General features: G+C 50.1%; 5 protein-coding genes across 5 annotated transcripts; 3 read left to right on the top strand and 2 right to left on the bottom strand.

The window, feature by feature from the left end:
- Positions 1–1,665: 1,665 nt before the first annotated feature.
- On the top strand, positions 1,666–3,852 carry TRIVIDRAFT_159892 (uncharacterized protein; the record flags this gene model as incomplete). The annotated part of the gene is made up of 6 exons (XM_014096613.1): positions 1,666–1,788; positions 1,861–1,934; positions 2,079–2,297; positions 2,467–2,922; positions 2,999–3,064; positions 3,162–3,852. Coding segments are annotated over 6 exons (1,629 nt in total), but the record flags the coding sequence as incomplete, so codon positions are not given.
- A 2,657-nt stretch (positions 3,853–6,509) lies between these two features.
- Positions 6,510–9,346, top strand: TRIVIDRAFT_57823 (uncharacterized protein; the record flags this gene model as incomplete). Its single annotated transcript, XM_014096614.1, has 3 exons — positions 6,510–6,757; positions 6,851–8,789; positions 8,873–9,346. 3 exons carry the CDS (start codon positions 6,510–6,512, stop codon positions 9,344–9,346), a joined length of 2,661 nt encoding a protein of 886 aa, XP_013952089.1.
- Positions 9,347–9,634: 288 nt separating this feature from the next.
- TRIVIDRAFT_159968 (uncharacterized protein) lies at positions 9,635–11,266 on the bottom strand (the record flags this gene model as incomplete). The annotated part of the gene is made up of 4 exons (XM_014096615.1): positions 9,635–9,801; positions 9,877–10,197; positions 10,328–10,902; positions 10,977–11,266. The coding sequence occupies 4 exons, from the start codon at positions 11,264–11,266 to the stop codon at positions 9,635–9,637; spliced, it is 1,353 nt and encodes a 450-aa protein (XP_013952090.1).
- An 802-nt stretch (positions 11,267–12,068) lies between these two features.
- On the top strand, positions 12,069–14,562 carry TRIVIDRAFT_11084 (uncharacterized protein; the record flags this gene model as incomplete). The annotated part of the gene is made up of 3 exons (XM_014096538.1): positions 12,069–13,052; positions 13,110–14,230; positions 14,304–14,562. Coding segments are annotated over 3 exons (2,364 nt in total), but the record flags the coding sequence as incomplete, so codon positions are not given.
- A 938-nt stretch (positions 14,563–15,500) lies between these two features.
- Positions 15,501–16,778, bottom strand: TRIVIDRAFT_67117 (uncharacterized protein; the record flags this gene model as incomplete). The annotated part of the gene is made up of 5 exons (XM_014096616.1): positions 15,501–15,728; positions 15,800–15,864; positions 16,181–16,425; positions 16,572–16,620; positions 16,772–16,778. 5 exons carry the CDS (start codon positions 16,776–16,778, stop codon positions 15,501–15,503), a joined length of 594 nt encoding a protein of 197 aa, XP_013952091.1.
- Positions 16,779–17,007: the final 229 nt, after the last annotated feature.

Genomic DNA, 17,007 nt, shown 5'->3' on the forward strand with positions numbered 1-17,007 from the left:
CCCTGCAAACAGACTACTGCAGTCCAGACAGGGATGCTGCTCTAAAGTGAGGCTGGGAAAAAAAGGAAAGCGTCGACGAGAGCTTCACCATTGGCCAAGTCAAGTTCCTCGTGATTTGGTGCTCCTGTTTCAAAAAGTTGACGTTGTTTTCACCAGCTTCACACAACCCCCCCGGCCTCCGCAAGAGTGACAGCCACAACTGCCGAGTGGTCAGTGCCACCAGCACCGCAGCGCAGATTAAAATGAAGCGGTTAATATGTCGTATGACCCGTGTTGGGATGCCTTGGAATCAGGAGAATTCGGGTAGGTACATGTACCCAGCCTGATTGATCCCTGGCCAGCCGTTGTCAAAAAACCGGGGTACATGATGTTGATATAGAGGTACATCGTAAGGTACGCACATGTAGGTACGATTAGTAGCTGTACGCGTACGAACCGGAAACACAGATTAAAGCTCTTGTAGTAGATGGGCACCTAAACCAGTTCCTCCTATGTAACTAGTACACAGACGCGCAAGTGCCGTACTATGGGATGCCGAGGTTCACGATACCGCAGCGGCAAGCATCGCCAATCTCAATCTAACCGTTGTGACCCTCCCGCCCGGGTAAGGGATTTAGCGTGGGCATGGCCAACAATGCAAAGAAACAAACAAACCGATGGTGCCGGAGTGGCTGCGGCTGAGAGCAGGGGTGTCATTTCTACTGTATACTTGGCAAGGGTTGGGATCTGGCGTTGTTGCTTGTGTGGACGGAATCGAGTGAGACAGATGGGCTTGCCAAGGTCTGGTGTCTTGGACGCCTTCTGGACGCCTTGGAGCGCTGACAGTCGATCCCCTGTCTCGTCTATTGGCATGTGCCTCGTACCTTGTGTGAGAGACACGCCTCAATAGCTCTGCAGACTACTACTAGTAGGTCTAGTACTGTATCTGGAGACGCTGCGAGATGGAGTTCTTTCTATTGAAGTAAGGTTGAGTGCCTAGGGATTCTAGCGTCAGAGGGTTTCTCGAGGTACGAGTACGTGACCTACAGCAGATGCCTCGGCGCATCTCAGTCCATGACTCGAGACAATCCTCGTCATTTCGAGCGATGGAGACCAAATACTTGTACGGGGGCCGCAGTGTGAGATGCCCTCACCCTTATTGTTCTGGCATTGCATCCCCGGTTCCTGGATCTCGTGCGAGTACGGAGTACATGTACTGTATACAGTGCGGCTCCCCCCCTGCGCACATGCGCTAAAATCCATCTGCGAATCCAAGATCCACCGCCTGGGGGCACCTAACGGCCACTAGGCCAACTGGGGCTCCTCATAGCCAATCAAAAGGTCTCAGATCCACTGGGAAATCGCCGCTAATGATTCACGTGATGGCGCGATTCCCTTTTGGAAAGCTTGGGCAAGGTCAAGCTCTCAGCCCCACAAAGGCGGTTGTCTCTCTCTGCCGTTTTGAGATGGCAGCAGCTCGGCCTTCTGCACCGTTGGATCGTCGCCTTGGCAGCTGGAAGCAACAAAAAGTTGTCGTTATCGTCAATTCTGGCACTCGTTCCCCTCTCTTCTCTCTCTCTCATTCTCCTCTGATTTTCGACTTTAGTTTTGCATCTTTAACCTCGCATATCGGCTCCCTTTCTTCTTCTTCACCATCTTCATCATCCTGTTACATCACCAATGCACATGGGACAGCCAGGAAGGGGAGCCTCATCGAACCCTGGAGGAACAGCTGCGACTACAAATCAGTCCAGCACCCTCGAGCGGTTCAAGCATGCGTGCTCCGAATGCCAAAGGAGGAAGCAAAAAGTACGCCGCTAATCAAGACGCCGCATTGGCCCACCGGGCAGTTCTGGAGATGCTGATCTTTTTGCAACCCAGTGCAATCGGATATACCCTTGTATACATTGCCAAAGCCGGGGAGCCGAACGGCTTTGCAAATACATAGAAAAGCCGTCGAAAATAGCAAGTCAACGATCCCAGGAGAATGCTGCAGCTTCCAGTAGCACGGCCGTCGGGGTTGGGGCAAAAGGCAAGGGACCAAGCAGAAAGCGACGTCGTGATAGCAGTGACGACTCCGACTGCGAAAACCACCCTAGTTGCAACGATAGCTCCAACAATAACATTGCCAGTGGCAACGTTGATTCCCTTGGACAGAATAGTGCCGCTGTGGGCTCAGAGAGCTCAGATCGTCTTTTACCTGGGCTGTCTGGTGACGACGACCTTACGCTGCCTTCCTTGGATGCAGAGGTATCGCCGCTCCTTGAACTACCGGATTTGCTGATGAAGAAAAATGGCATACTTACACGTAAATTCTCGTTTCTAGATGGAAGAACACGACCCTCCACGCAACCATCAGTACTACATATCGGCTGCCGAATCCCCCGAACTCCGTCATGCACTCGACCTTATTCCAGAAAACCGAGGCCACATAGGTATGTCTGCTCCTTGAGTTGCCGACCTTGGCTCTTTGCCTCGGCTAACTAGAAATTGTCATTGCCCATTCATAGATGCACTCGCCCTGAGCTTTTTCCAAAACGTAAACCCGCACTATGGCATGATTCACAGAACCGACTTTGGCCGCGAGTACAACCGTTGGTGGAAAAAAAAGGACGCCAATAAGCCGTTACCAGTTCCCTGGACTTGCTTGCTATTGATGATATGCGCGTGCGCCTGCCAGCATTTGCCCATCGATATACAGAAGAAACTTGAGAAAATGCTCGGTGCCAGCTGCCAGGAACTTACCGAGTCTTTCCATTATTCAGCGCGATATCTCTATAGCTCCATGCCTGCTGATCGTCACCACAAGAACAATGTCTTGTGGATGTTGCATTCAACATATTGGTACAAGGCCGAGGCCATGTTTGCTGAGGCTTGTCATGTTTTCTATACAGCTGTTCGCGAAGCCCAAGTACTCGGTATGCCGTCTTATCACGTAATTTAGTCATTGCGTTAATTTTTGCTAACCTTGTTTCTTCTTTTGACTTGTGACAGGATTCGATACAGAGCAAGATGTAAGTGGTGTGCCGAACTTTGAGCTCGAAATACGGCGGAGAGCTTGGTGTGTAATAGATTCGTGGGACTGGTGAGTGCCCCCTCATACCCATTGACATTTTAGGAGCCTTGTCTCGCTTTACCCTCATATCGCCTGTAAGCGAGACTTATGGCTGATGTCTTTCCAGGCAAATAGCTTCCGGACTTTGCCGAAAAACGATGATCGATCACAGCGCGTGCAGTGGGAAACGCCCGTCGCTGACGTTGGAACGGGACGGGGAGTTTTCTCCCCTGATGCACATGAACATGCAATCGGATCTGATCCACAGATTGGCTGGGCGCTTCCCATCCCCATCTCAAGTCCAAACGCGCAGTGAGATCATGGAATACAAAGACATGATTGACGAATGGATGCTGAATTTCCCTCCCATATTTGCGTTGGTCGACCCGGACACGTCAAACGACAAGAGGCAGGCTTGGATCGAGTATCACCGCCACTACAATTACACCATGGGATATATGATGGTCCTTAACCCATTCCGCCCACATATGGCGCTGCCTTACAACGACAAGTCTTCCGAGGAGGAGCTAGAGCTCCGAAGGATTGCTGTTGATTTGACGTTGCACTTAGTGCAAGTCCTGGATAACTGGCTTAAATTTCTCACCTTTCGGGACGGGCGATTCCACTTCATCATCTTTTCTCTTGTTGATGCCGCAACCGTGCTGAGCAACATGGTGCTCAATGATAAAACTAATACACTTCCTCGCCGGGACGATGTTTACCGCACTATTAAGACTGCTCTGGTGCTCCAGAGGAAGCTCTACTTCCTTTCAGACTCTGCCAAACTAGGATTTAGAATGGTTCAGAGAATTGCTAGACACTTATTTCGCAAGACACCAAAGGAATACTTGGCTTCACTGGGGATTGATAGTGGCCTCAATCACGACGACGCGCAGCCGGTTTTATCAGATGCACCAGATCGAACCTCTGGTGGCGGTGCACTGATGAGTGTTCAGTATATGGATCCTGACGATTATTTAGGCCCAGGATTATTCTCGGCTGCCGAGATTCCGGATCAGACATCTAGTTATGAGATTCAACCGCAATCCGCTCTTGATACCTCACTTGTGGTTTCGAATTACAGTAGCGATGCGGCTATGGTGCCTGGAGGATATGCTGGATGGGCGGAGCCACATATACCATCTGAACACCAGATGATTACCTCTTCACAAGACAACCTCTCAGTTATAGCCGCTTCATTCGACTATGCGGGGCCCACGATGCCTATAATACCCACCAATACCGGAGCTGCATCCACGGACTGCATTTCTTCTGCATCGTTACACTACTCTTTATCTACGCCTCCCAGGTATGATGATGGGATTACAACCCAGTATTTGCCTGCAGCTACACCCACTCATGTTGGATTTATACCACCTGGGCAAATTCCTATTGCACCGCCAGATTATGCTCCCGCTGTATCTCCGGATTTTGTTGTAACTCCGTCTTCAGGCCATGTTATATCAGGATCGTCGAATTATGTGGCGACGACATCTTATTACGTTGCGCCTGGACCGACTGACCATGCCATTTATGCGCTGCCGGCCAACACTGTTGATACATCTTTAAACAATGTTGCAGTCTATACTACCGTCTCATCTGCGACCTATTATAGGACAGCGGCGCCAGTTTTTGTTAATCCCGCGTGCCTTTCGACACATGGCCCGTCCGCATCTTCCGAGTATATTACAGCTACATCTACCCTCAATCCCGAGCCAAATACTGGAATATCCTCTACACCTATTCCTGCCACTCTTACGGATATTACAACTTACCAGACTCCTACACAACACCCTCCTTGGACGGGATTTAATGATGCTAAGCTGTATAGCCCACTGGACTCTCATGGCTCTTCTGCGGCGATTGAAGCTGCTGTGCCATTTGATGCGCCCTCGACTTATGCTACTCTCGCCTCATATACCTCCCCGGGAAGCCATGCAAGATCCGAGAGCTACCAGAATCCTCGGGTAGCATATGATACGCCTCCCTCTCGTACCGCTCCTGCATATTACACATCTCCGGAGGGGAATGCTTCTCCAGAGAGTCATTGTGCTCTGGGGGATTATACTGTTGCAACACCTGCTGCATCAGTTTTGCTTGGCACAGGCGGGGACGGTAGTGACCATACGGGTTCCACGCTGTATGGGACTCCGGAATCTTATTGCACTGAGTCTGCTTATACCACGCCTCTCAACAACTTTGAATCTCCTAACACGGAGCCTCCCATTTGATTCTTAATATTTCGATTTATAATAGGTACACACCGACAGAGCGCACATTGTGGGTTGGTTTCTTGTTTGGCGGCATAAATTGTTAGCGTTGGGAGGGAGCTCTAGTGGTGTTGCTGCAATGTTTTCACCACATTTTTGAACTAATTTTTTGCATTATTTGGGCGTCATCTTGAGATTGAGATTGAAATACTGATCAAGGTCTGGATATATGCATTTCTTTTGTAAAAATGGGCTTTGGTTGGGTCTGGGAGGAATGGATGCTTTTATGTACCTAACACTGCCTTAATCACCTTGGATACATCAACTGTCATCCAAACACCAAATACATTCCTATACTCCTATACTGTACGAGTATATCCACATAACACCTTATGTAACCTGTGTACTGTACTCATAGTTGAAATAAAGGCTGTCAGCCTCATGTTGCACCTTTCCCCTTTGCGTATTGCTCTAGGAGCAAGGGCAAAAGTCCCGTCCCCTGACACGGCGAAAGTGGCCTGTTTGCCGGGCTGCCCCACCGGTCCATTGGATCTTTTGCGACGTGGGCAAGTGGGTAAACCTCGGCGGCGGACTGAAGTTTTCGGGCCATGAATGGATGCCATGCGTGAGCTGCTGTTCGCATGCATAGCCGTGCGCAACCGCGTCTGCAAACGTGACGTCGCTGCTGTTGAGCTCGGAGCTTCAATATCAGGGTGTCAATAAAAGACCACTGTTGAGCACACTGAATAGCGTCAATTCGCCGCCCAGTGCTGTGTTCGCGCCGCAACTGCTGGAACTGGAACCCTCCACTATAGCCCTCAGCCTGACAGCACAGCATGGGGTGGCTGCAGCCTCTCCGGGCCGCCAAAAGGTCCCCCCACCACTCACTCTCACTGGCACTGGCACTCAGGCCGACCCCGCCATTTAAGCTGGAGGGGCTCTCCAGGTCCAGGACCAGGAGCTCCTCGGGCTGGTGTGTCGCCTGCCGTGCTTCTGCTTCTCCTTCTTATACACCGTCACCGCCTTCTCTTTGCAAGAGGCCACTCTCTTCTCCTCCTCCTTCTTCTTCTGCTTCACTTTCACTTCCCTTCTACAGCTCGTCTTCCTTCTCCTCCCTGTCTTCTTCTTCTCCTTACCCTGCTCCGTCGTCAGCATCAGCATCTTCTCCTCTCTCGCCATCGTCGTCGTTCCCGCGCCTTCGTCTTGCTCGACGCCCTCCTCCTCCTGCTGCCCCGACTCGTTCCTCTGCTCGCTTCTGCTCCGCCATGTGTCGATCCAGAGCTGGTCTCGAGGGCTCGGCCTCGGCCGCTGTTCAGGGTCGTGAGCTGCTGCCTGCCAACGTGGTGCCTCGCCATTACCACCTGACTGTCGAGCCCGACTTTGAGAAGCTGACGTACAGCGGCTCTGTCGTCATCGACCTCGATGTTGCCGAGACCTCAAACTCCATCTCCCTCCACACTCTGGAGCTGGACATCCACAGCGCAAAGCTCTCCTCTGGTGGCCAGGCTGTTAGGTGAGAAGCTTGTCATTCTGCCATTGCGCAGCTTCCTTCATTTGCCGCCAGGACAATTGAATGTGCTAACAGTTATGGCTGCCGTCTCAACAGTGCCACGCCTGCCATCACCTACGATGAAGCTACCCAAGTGACCAAGTTCGACCTTGGTGGCTCCCACACTCTCGAAAAGGATACCAAGGTGCAGCTGGAGATCGACTTCACCGGACAGCTCAACGATAAGATGGCGGGTTTCTACCGCTCGACATACAAGAGGCCGGACGGCACAGAGGGCATCCTGGCGAGCACCCAGTTTGAGGCCACCGATGCCCGCAGAGCATTTCCCTGCTTTGACGAGCCAGCTCTCAAGGCCAAGTTTACCGTCACGCTCATTGCTGACAAGAACTTGACGTGCTTGAGCAACATGGATGTTGCCTCTGAAACTGAAGTTCAGTCCAAGATTACCGGTGGAACCAGAAAGGCTGTCCATTTCAACCCCTCACCTCTCATGTCCACCTATCTCCTTGCCTTTGTCGTCGGCGAGCTCAACTACATTGAGTCGCGAGACTTCCGAGTCCCCGTGCGAGTGTATGCTCCTCCTGGCCAGGATATCGAGCACGGACGCTTCTCTGTCGACCTCGCTGCCAAGACTCTCGCATTCTACGAAAAGGCCTTTGGTGTCGACTTCCCCCTGCCCAAGATGGATCAAGTCGCTATTCCCGACTTCGCCCAGGGAGCCATGGAGAACTGGGGTCTGGTCACTTATCGAGTTGTCGATTTGATGCTGGACGAAAAGGCCAGCGGCGCCGCCACCAAGCAGCGTGTGGCCGAGGTTGTTCAGCATGAGCTGGCCCACCAGTGGTTCGGCAACTTGGTCACTATGGACTGGTGGGAGGGTCTCTGGCTCAACGAGGGATTCGCCACCTGGGCTTCGTGGTATTCCTGCAACATCTTTTACCCAGAGTGGCGCGTTTGGCAAACATACGTCACCGATGACTTGCAATCTGCCTTGTCGCTCGACGCCCTCCGAAGCAGCCACCCGATTGAGGTGCCCGTCAAGCGTGCTGACGAGATCAACCAAATCTTTGATGCCATTTCCTACTCAAAGGGATCCTGTGTGCTCCGCATGATCTCCACATACCTTGGAGAGGATACCTTCTTGGAAGGTGTCCGCAAGTACTTGAACAAATACGCCTATGGAAACACCCAGACCAGCGACCTTTGGGACTCGTTGGCCGAGGTCAGCGGTAAGCCCGTACACGAGGTCATGACTGCGTGGACCAAGAGCGTGGGATACCCGGTTCTCACCGTCACCGAGAAGGAAGGCGAGAATGCTATCCATGTTAAGCAGAACCGCTTCCTCCGCACTGGCGACGTGAAGCCCGAGGAAGACAAGACCCTGTACCCCGTATTCTTGGGACTCAAGACTAGAGAGGGAATTGATGAGACGGTGGCCTTGAAAGAGCGAGAGCAAGAATTCAAGCTTCCCAGCACCGACTTCTTCAAGCTCAATGCTAACCACACTGGAATCTACCGAACCCTTTACACCCCTAACCGCCTGGAGAAGCTGGGCCAGGCCGCAAAGGAAGGTCTTCTGTCCACCGAAGATAGAACCGGCATGATTGCAGATGCTGCCGCGCTTGCCAGCTCCGGTTACGGAAAGACATCTGGCGTCCTTAACCTCCTCAAGGGATTTGACGCAGAGACGGAGTTTGTCGTGTGGAACGAAATCATCTCTCGGATTGGTTCTATTCAAGCCGCCTGGCTATTTGAGGACCAGGCTGTTCGAGATGGTGTCCGTGCCTTCTTGAGAGAGCTCGTCAGCGCAAAGGCCCATCAACTTGGATGGGAGTTTTCCGATTCGGATGGTCATGTTGAGCAGCAGTTCAAGGCCACGCTCTTTGGCAGCGCTGGCTTGAGCGGTGACGAGAAGATCATTTCCTCTTCGAAGGAAATGTTCACCAAGTTCATGGCTGGTGATAAGTCGGCTATTCACCCCAACATTCGCAAGAGTGTGTTTGCAATTGCCCTCAAGTTTGGTGGCAAGGAAGAAGTAAGTTTTTTTTATCCCATCCTTTCCCAGTGGCAACGAGATACGCATAGATATGGAGCTGTGCTAACATTGTACGCGCGTAGTATGACCAGATCATGAATCTGTACCATTCTTCGACCAACAGCGATGAGCGCAACACCTGTCTCCGATCTCTGGGCCGAGCCAAGGAACCCGAACTTATCAAGAGGACCCTGGCCCTGTTGTTGAACGGTGAGGTCAAGGACCAGGACATTTACATGCCTGCTTCCGGACTGCGCACTCACCCTGAGGGTATCGAGGCCCTGTTTACTTGGTTGACGGAGAACTGGGATGAGCTCTACAAGCGACACCCACCTACCCTGCCCATGCTCGGCTCAATGGTGTCGCTGCTGACATCTGGCTTCACCACGTCAGAGCAGCTGGCCCGCGTCGAGAAGTTCTTCAGCGACAAGAACAACAACGGCTACGACCAGTCGCTCGCACAGAGCAAGGACTCTATCCGGTCCAAGATTTCCTGGTTGGAGAGAGACCGACAGGACGTGGCAGACTGGGTCAAGACCAATGGATATTCAACGTAGGTGTACTCACTCCTCTTTGAATGGATACATCATAGCAATGGAAATAAATGAAATAAAAAGAGAAGGGGAAAAGAAACTATGGCCGGACTTTGAGCATGTGATACCAGTTTACCATTGCTAATATACCGTGATGAAGATATATATTATCGCATAAGTTGTGACGTGCTGTCTGCCTGTCTGTACAGAACTAGAATATCTCATCTGAGAAATTGATATACACGCCTGCACCCGAAGTATAATAAACATCCAACAAATAATACACCAAACATCTCCCTGCTCAGAGTATAATCATTCCTTCAAGGTGACGTTTGGAAGAAGCCACCAACAGACGCCTCCTCCGACAATCAAGGCTGTAACAATGGGCTGCAAAACCTGAACACCGGCACTGGTTGCGATGAGGCCAGTGAACGAGGGGAAGATGGCGGCACCAGCTTGTGCCAGTACAAAGATGAGGCCTAATTTGTGTCAGTTGTGAGCACTGTACATGAATCTTATTCACTTGGAAGAGAAGAATTAGAAAAAAGACTCACCCAGCCCTGTAGATTGAACCTTTCGAGGGATAATCTTGGCCGACACCCTCATACCCGTAGCAAAGTAGGGCCCGAAGAAGAAGCCCATGAGGGCGTACGCGGTGGCGCTGGCGATGAGGTTGGGAAGCAGCCAGAAGAGCAGCTGGAGGACGAGGGTGGCGAAGCTGTAGAGCAGGATCATGCGCTGCTCGCCGAAGCGGAACGTGGGCTCTGCGAGGAGGGTGCGGCCGAGGACGACGCCGCACCAGAAGCCGGTGGGGACGTAGCCGACTTTGGAGAGTTGGCCGTGGCGGTGTTGGGTGAGGTATTCGACGACCCAGCCTGTTTTGTTATATGTTAGGGGGTTTGGGTTTTGTGAGGGCGGGTTTGGTGTGGATGGAGGAGTGGCAAGATGGGAAGATGGGAAGATGGGAACAAAGTCGATGAACTGGGTTGAAGGCAGAAAACATACCTCCAGACGTGGACCAGGCACCCGACTGGAAAAAGTAAAAGGCGCTCATAAGCCAGACATTCTTTAGTTTAAGCAGTTGTCCTACTTCTTCCAACGCTTCCTTGTTTCGCCTCGTCTCACGTTGTGCCTCTGCGGACTGGGACTTCGTCAGGAAGAGCGTGTCCCTAAAAGCCAGAGCAACTGCGATTAAATTCAAAGCAGAAGTCCCAATCGTAACATAATACACCATTCTCCAACCACCTTCGTGAGCCTCCTCAGCGGAAGCAATAGCTGTTGAGATAAGCGGTCCGACGAGGCCCCCAAGCGCATACATGGCATGGATGAAGCTCAGCCAGCGATGCGAATCCCGGATAGCGTTGACATATGTGTTGGAGTGCGTGTCCTGGAAGGCCATCCCAAGGGCCTGGAAGAAGAAGGTTGCGAAGAAAAGAGAGTAGGGGGCCCATGGACGCAAACATTGCGCAAAGACTTGGAAGATTGCGCCGATGAAGAGGAGCTTGCCGAGGTGGAGGTGGGCTGCGAGGAAGGGATTTGTGAGCGCGGCGAGGAGCCAGCCTGCGAAGATGGCGGCATAGCTAATGAATTTGGTTAGATGAGGGTTTATATATCAAATCTGATTGAGGTGAAGATGGATGGCTGATTCAATTACATGATGGCGATGTGGCCTGTGCCAATGGAAAACGAGTCGAGAATATGCGGCACTAGCGGGCCGAGAGTTGCTGAATCCAAGCCGGCACAGAAGAATGAGTATCCAGAGACTAGAATCTTGAAGATTGGCAGAGGGGGCTGAGGCTCGGCCGTCTCTCCTCCAGTCTCTGGATCTGTGGCATTGGAAGACGGCCCGGGCTGAGCTTCATCGACGACAGTCTCTAGCTCGATGGGAGCTGAAGAGGGCTGGGATGACTCTATTGTTACGGTTGCTACTTTAGTGCTGGACATGGTGAGCGCAAGTTGATGCCATTGACATTGAAATGTAATGTTTTGTTCAATTCAATGCTCAATCCTGCCCAACTCACGTCAACTCACCACCGCAACGTGAGATTCATCATCCAGCATATACGATTGATACGACATGTCTCGGATTGATGCATATCCCCGCTTATAGGCACCCTCCGTGGCTCACCTGCGGCTTCGGTGGCGGCCGGCCGAAGCGGATCCCGGAGCGGCTTTTATGTGTCATTAGCTTTTATGCTTTTGACTCATTTTTTAGTAGGGCTGTCCGGAGTATAAAGAGCTGAGAGATGCCTCTGGTCTTTGAAGAATTTCCAAAACTTAAAAAAGGTTTCGCAAATTGGCGACTCCATCTGCTGCTACTGCTACCGCCGTTGTTATTTTTCATTTACCCTGAACCTATAATACATCTATTTGTTTTCTCCCTTGATCTATACGCCGTCTGCTCTGGTACGTTGAGCGTTTTTTTTTATTTTATTTTTAGTTTTCAAAATTTATTGAGTTTCTGCACTTTATCCAAAGCTGTTTTTAGTTATTGTCACGCGTTGAAAATATACCTACAATGTTCTCAGATGCCTAAATACTGCAATTCGTGTTCTATAGTTGTAATTGCACCAAATATACATTAATTAACACCAATTCTTTAGAGAAAAAAAAAATCGGTACCCATCACCTTTTCAGTCGTAGAATAAAAGACTGTGGTGTTCGGGCCATTCCCCCCTCCAAAATGTGTTCTCATCACAGAGAAGAGAGTGACAGAGAAAATACCCCTCAGCCGCCCGAGACTCCTGAAGATGGCGTGCTTCCAAGAGATATTCCTCACCGCACCACGTTCTACGACTCCGTCGTTGAGCGGCAAATGTCCCAAACTGATGCTAAGCTGTTCTACCAGCGAAGCCAGCTAGACAGTACGGAACAGGCGCAGTCATCCTCTTTTAATGACCCTGTCGCAGCTCTGGCATCAAGCGGCGGCCTTGAGTATGAGGGCGATTCCGCGCTGTCTGAGTCTTTTGGCAAAGCGTCTGTACCTGGATTAGACAACGCTAGACTTGCAGCTGAAGCTACCAGAGGAATCTCCAACATCAACTTCCTCGACCCTCAGCCGCAGGTGACGGCAGAGTTGAGCTCCATTTCCAAGAGCATCCAAGACATTATCGCGCTGAGAAAGAAATACATGGCCATTTCCCTTCAGCGATATGGCGATGATCCAAGAGATGCCACCGACTGGCAGATTTACCCCCCTGGAGACAAGGCCGGAGATTCCTTCGACATGGAGCATGTCATGCCATTGCCTTCAAAGGAGGACAGCATGACATTCAAGCTGAGCGATGCTGGCGTTTATGAAGTCTTTGAGGGTGCCGATTCTCAAACACCTGCTTTCCAAATCCCAACCATTAGGCAGTTTTACATGGATCTCGAGAGAATCCTTACCGCCTCGTCAGACGGACCAAGCAAGAGCTTCGCCTTCCGCCGCCTGCAGTACCTCGAAGGCAAATTTAACCTGTACGCACTTCTTAATGAGTATCAGGAAACTGCCGACAGCAAAAAGGTGCCTCACAGAGACTTTTACAATGTTCGAAAAGTAGACACTCACGTGCACCACTCGGCGTCTATGAACCAGAAGCACTTGCTGCGCTTCATCAAGAGCAGGATGAAGAAGAACCCTGATGAAGTTGTCTTGTTTCGTGATGGGAAGCACTTGACGCTTGCCGAGGTGTTTGCCAGTATTAATCTCACGGCATATGACTTGAGTATTGATACACTTGATATGCACGTATGTTATCCTGTTATCAAACATGCTAGGGACATTTCTAAGCTGACTCGATAATAGGCTCACGTTGATTCTTTTCACCGATTTGACAAGTTCAATCTTAAATATAACCCCGTTGGAGAATCTCGACTCCGAGAGATCTTCTTAAAGACGGACAACCTAATCAAAGGTCGCTATCTAGCCGAGCTCACCAAAGAGGTTATTTCCGACCTTGAAGCTAGCAAGTACCAAATGGCCGAATGGCGTCTATCCATCTACGGCAAATCACTCGACGAATGGGACAAACTCGCAGCCTGGGTTGTTGACAACAAGCTGTTCTCGCAGAACGTCCGGTGGCTCATCCAGATCCCTCGTCTGTACGATGTCTACAAGGACAACGGCTTGATGGAATCCTTTGACCAAGTCATCACCAATGTCTTCCAGCCGCTGTTCGAAGTCACAAAGGACCCTTCCAGCCACCCGAAGCTTCACATCTTCCTTCAGCGCGTCGTCGGTCTCGACAGCGTTGACGACGAGAGCAAGATTGAGAGGCGCCTGTACAGGAAGTTTCCAGTTCCAAAGGAGTGGAACACGAAGCAAAACCCTCCGTATAACTATTGGATCTACTACCTCTTCGCCAACATGGCGTCTCTCAACTCGTGGCGCAAGAAGCGTGGCTTCAACACTCTCATCTTGCGACCTCACTGTGCTGAAGCTGGAGACCCAGAGCATATAGCTGTTGCGACGCTTTGCTGCCACAGCATCAGCCACGGAGTGCTTCTCCGAAAGGTCCCGTTGTTGCAGTATGTGTTTTACCTTGAACAGATTGGAGTTGCTATGTCGCCGTTGAGCAACAACGCATTATTCCTATCATATGACCGCAACCCATTCCCTCAATACTTTAAACGAGGTCTCAACGTTTCCCTCTCAACCGACGATCCGCTGCAGTTTGCGTTCACAAAGGAGCCTTTGATGGAGGAATATGCTGTTGCCGCACAGATCTACAAGCTCAGCCCTACAGACATGTGCGAGCTGGCCAAGAACTCGGTTAAGCAGAGCGGCTACGAGGCGGCTGTTAAGGAGCAGTGGCTAGGGCCCAACTTTGATAAGCCGGGCAAAGAAGGAAATACCATGGCCAAGACCAATGTTCCTGACCGGAGAGAGGAGTTTAGGTATCATACCTTGCTTACGGAGAGGGAGGTGTAAGTGTCTTTTTTCTTCTCGCTTTGTGATTGTGGGAGCATGGCTAATCAATTTTATTAAATGGCCATATAGACTTAGTCGATACGCTGCATTTGATCCAAATGCTGAAAAGAAGAGCATCAAGACTGAGTTGGCCTCAAAGTCATCAAGCGGAAACATTCCCTCCTCAAGCGCGACAGAGGCAACATCAAGCATCACGAGTCCTACATCAGAAGCCCCATCTCTTCGAAAGGCTCCCAGTTCAGCTGCAGATGTGCACATTTCTGGAAATGATCCAATGATTTTCCCTGGAATTTTGAGTCGGGATCCTAGCCTCCGCAACCTGGCCAAAATTGATAGCTGGGGAATTCAGTCTACCGAGCTTCCCAGCCCGGAGACTGAATGAAGTACATCTACCATTTGGTAGGGGAAATGAGATTTGGTTGGGTTCTTTTTGACATGCATTGTTTTTACTTAAAATTTAATAAATGAATGAATATCTGGGGCTTAGTACTAAACGTACTTCGCTTTCTCTGGTGGGCTGAAATAGATCGCGGCTCAACACGCGCACTCCCTGGCCATCGCAATGATGCCGTTAATATATAACATAGATGAATACAAAGCAAGATGCTGCCAAACATAATACCTATACTCTATGAGACTACGTTTACTTTGCATTTTAAATTATCTCGAATAGCCTTATATAAGCACTCGCAACCCCCTACCTATGGTAAAGGAGAAGAACAGCAGTCCAAGTCGAAGAATCGCAGCAAAGTGCATATACTAAAAATCAGCCCTGTATCTTTCATTCAAGCGTAATTGGTTTAGTGGTAAAATTCTCCGTTGCCATCCGAGCAACGTCGGGGAGCCCTGGGTTCGATTCCCAGATTACGCATTGCAAATTCTTTTTTTGCCCTCGGTGTATAAGTTTTGTGGGTTTCGATTTGTCGTGGAGTCGTGATGAACCTTGGTGGGGCTGCTTGGTCTTTGATGGTGATACATTGTATGCCCCTGGTATGCTCTACATGCTGTTTGAAAGCTAAAATAACGGTTTCTAATTTTATTGTCCAGTGTTGAAGCCATTCATACAAGGGCGGTAGGATGCCATCCACTGTTCGCCTTGACCAAACGACGATAGAAGAGTGCTTACGGGGCCATGTGATGTTCATAAAATAGGCGCATGAGGATGTATGGGATGAGATACCATGCAGGGATATTATACTTATTTGAGTGTAGCAGATGTCAATTCTGCCAGATTGTGTTTCTAATATGAAGGTTCATTTCTTGCCTCTAAGTTGGAATGCTCGGCATATTTATTCCGCCTCGAGCAACAAAATCGATCAGTCCCACTGAACTTGCTTCTTCGTCTAGGAGAAGTCCCATGTCATATGCCAATTTCTCAAACAGATGCTTCAGCAAGCCATTCATACCAAGTGTTTGCGGCCCTCCAGAGGAGTGTACTATTTCCGCAAGCCCACGCACATGCTGTCTAGATGCATCAATATTACCAGCTTGTATCTATATATTCGCATTAGCCCAGCCTTGTCAGCCTCTTTTGTATTATATGAGCGATAGGAGACCACACTTACCTCATCCAGTATCAATGAAATAATAGTGGCAATTATAGAGTCTCTCGCTGAGCAATTCCTAGTCCCTATGGCCATTCTAATAGCACGGATGCAGAAGATTCTATACTGCGTCGCCCAAGTAGCGTATTCCTCTTTCTTATATACTTCATATAAATGACGGCAAGTGGATAAAAAGGTAGTACTCAGAAGTTCTACATTGGATATGGCTAGTTGGATCCAACTTATCCGTAGCTGGTGGTGATGGATGGTTGGATCTTTGAGTATCATGCACTTGGATCCATATTGGGTAGTGACTATTGTCACATCTGGGAGCCCATCAATCAGCCAAGGTCCGAGAATAATTGTAACAAACCACTAGTAATAAGCTACAGACCGACTTACAGTGGTCAAAGAGGTACTCCTCCAGCGGCGAAAGCGGCCTAGCAAAGCATCCAAAAAGATCCCGGCGACTGGATGTGAGCTGATTGACAGGATCGGGGATCACAATTGAACACGCCTCGGGTCTGATTTCGACCAAACTATCATCTCTCCGCTCTGTGGCTTCATCGGCCTGACCTTTCTCTGTATGCGGAATACTCGGCTCCACAATGTTGGCCTGACCTGCGGCTTTGCGGGCATGCCTCACTCTAGCATGAGATACTCGAGCAGCATGTGAGTACGCCAGACGTTGTAATTTAGAAGAAGACGCTTGTGAAGGATGTGACAAATTTATGAACTCAAGCTTGCTCTCCATTGGTGGCAACGCTCCGGAGTAGAGCTTCATTCAGCTTACAGGCGAGAGGCCATGATTCGGAGCTGGCTTTTCCGTGGCTGTTGACGCACTAGAGTGGGGGCCAATATCAGGCAATACTTAGATGGATAAGTATGGCGGACTATGATCCAGAGCACGGCGGAAGAACTGCTGGTCCTGAATTTCGACGGATTGTGTGTGTGTTTGTGTGATGCCATCACTGAAATTCCGACACCGCTCACAACGCATTTTGACGCCGAGATCAGTGTACCTTTGTACTCTTTCCCGATTGGGATAGACCCATCTTACTTGCTAGGATTATTTAGCAAAATCTCCACAAGAAGGATTACGAGAGTTTAGCATGAGAAATTAAACCAACTTTACTTTCGGTACGGATGCTCGCAGTTATGAGCAGCTCCAGGACAAGGCCAGAATCTCTGAATCTCAAGTAGAAAATGCTTGAATAACCCTGAATATA

Source organism: Trichoderma virens (assembly GCF_000170995.1).
Source record: "Trichoderma virens Gv29-8 chromosome Unknown TRIVIscaffold_87, whole genome shotgun sequence".
In the NCBI taxonomy this organism is placed as follows: Eukaryota; Fungi; Ascomycota; class Sordariomycetes; order Hypocreales; family Hypocreaceae; genus Trichoderma; species Trichoderma virens.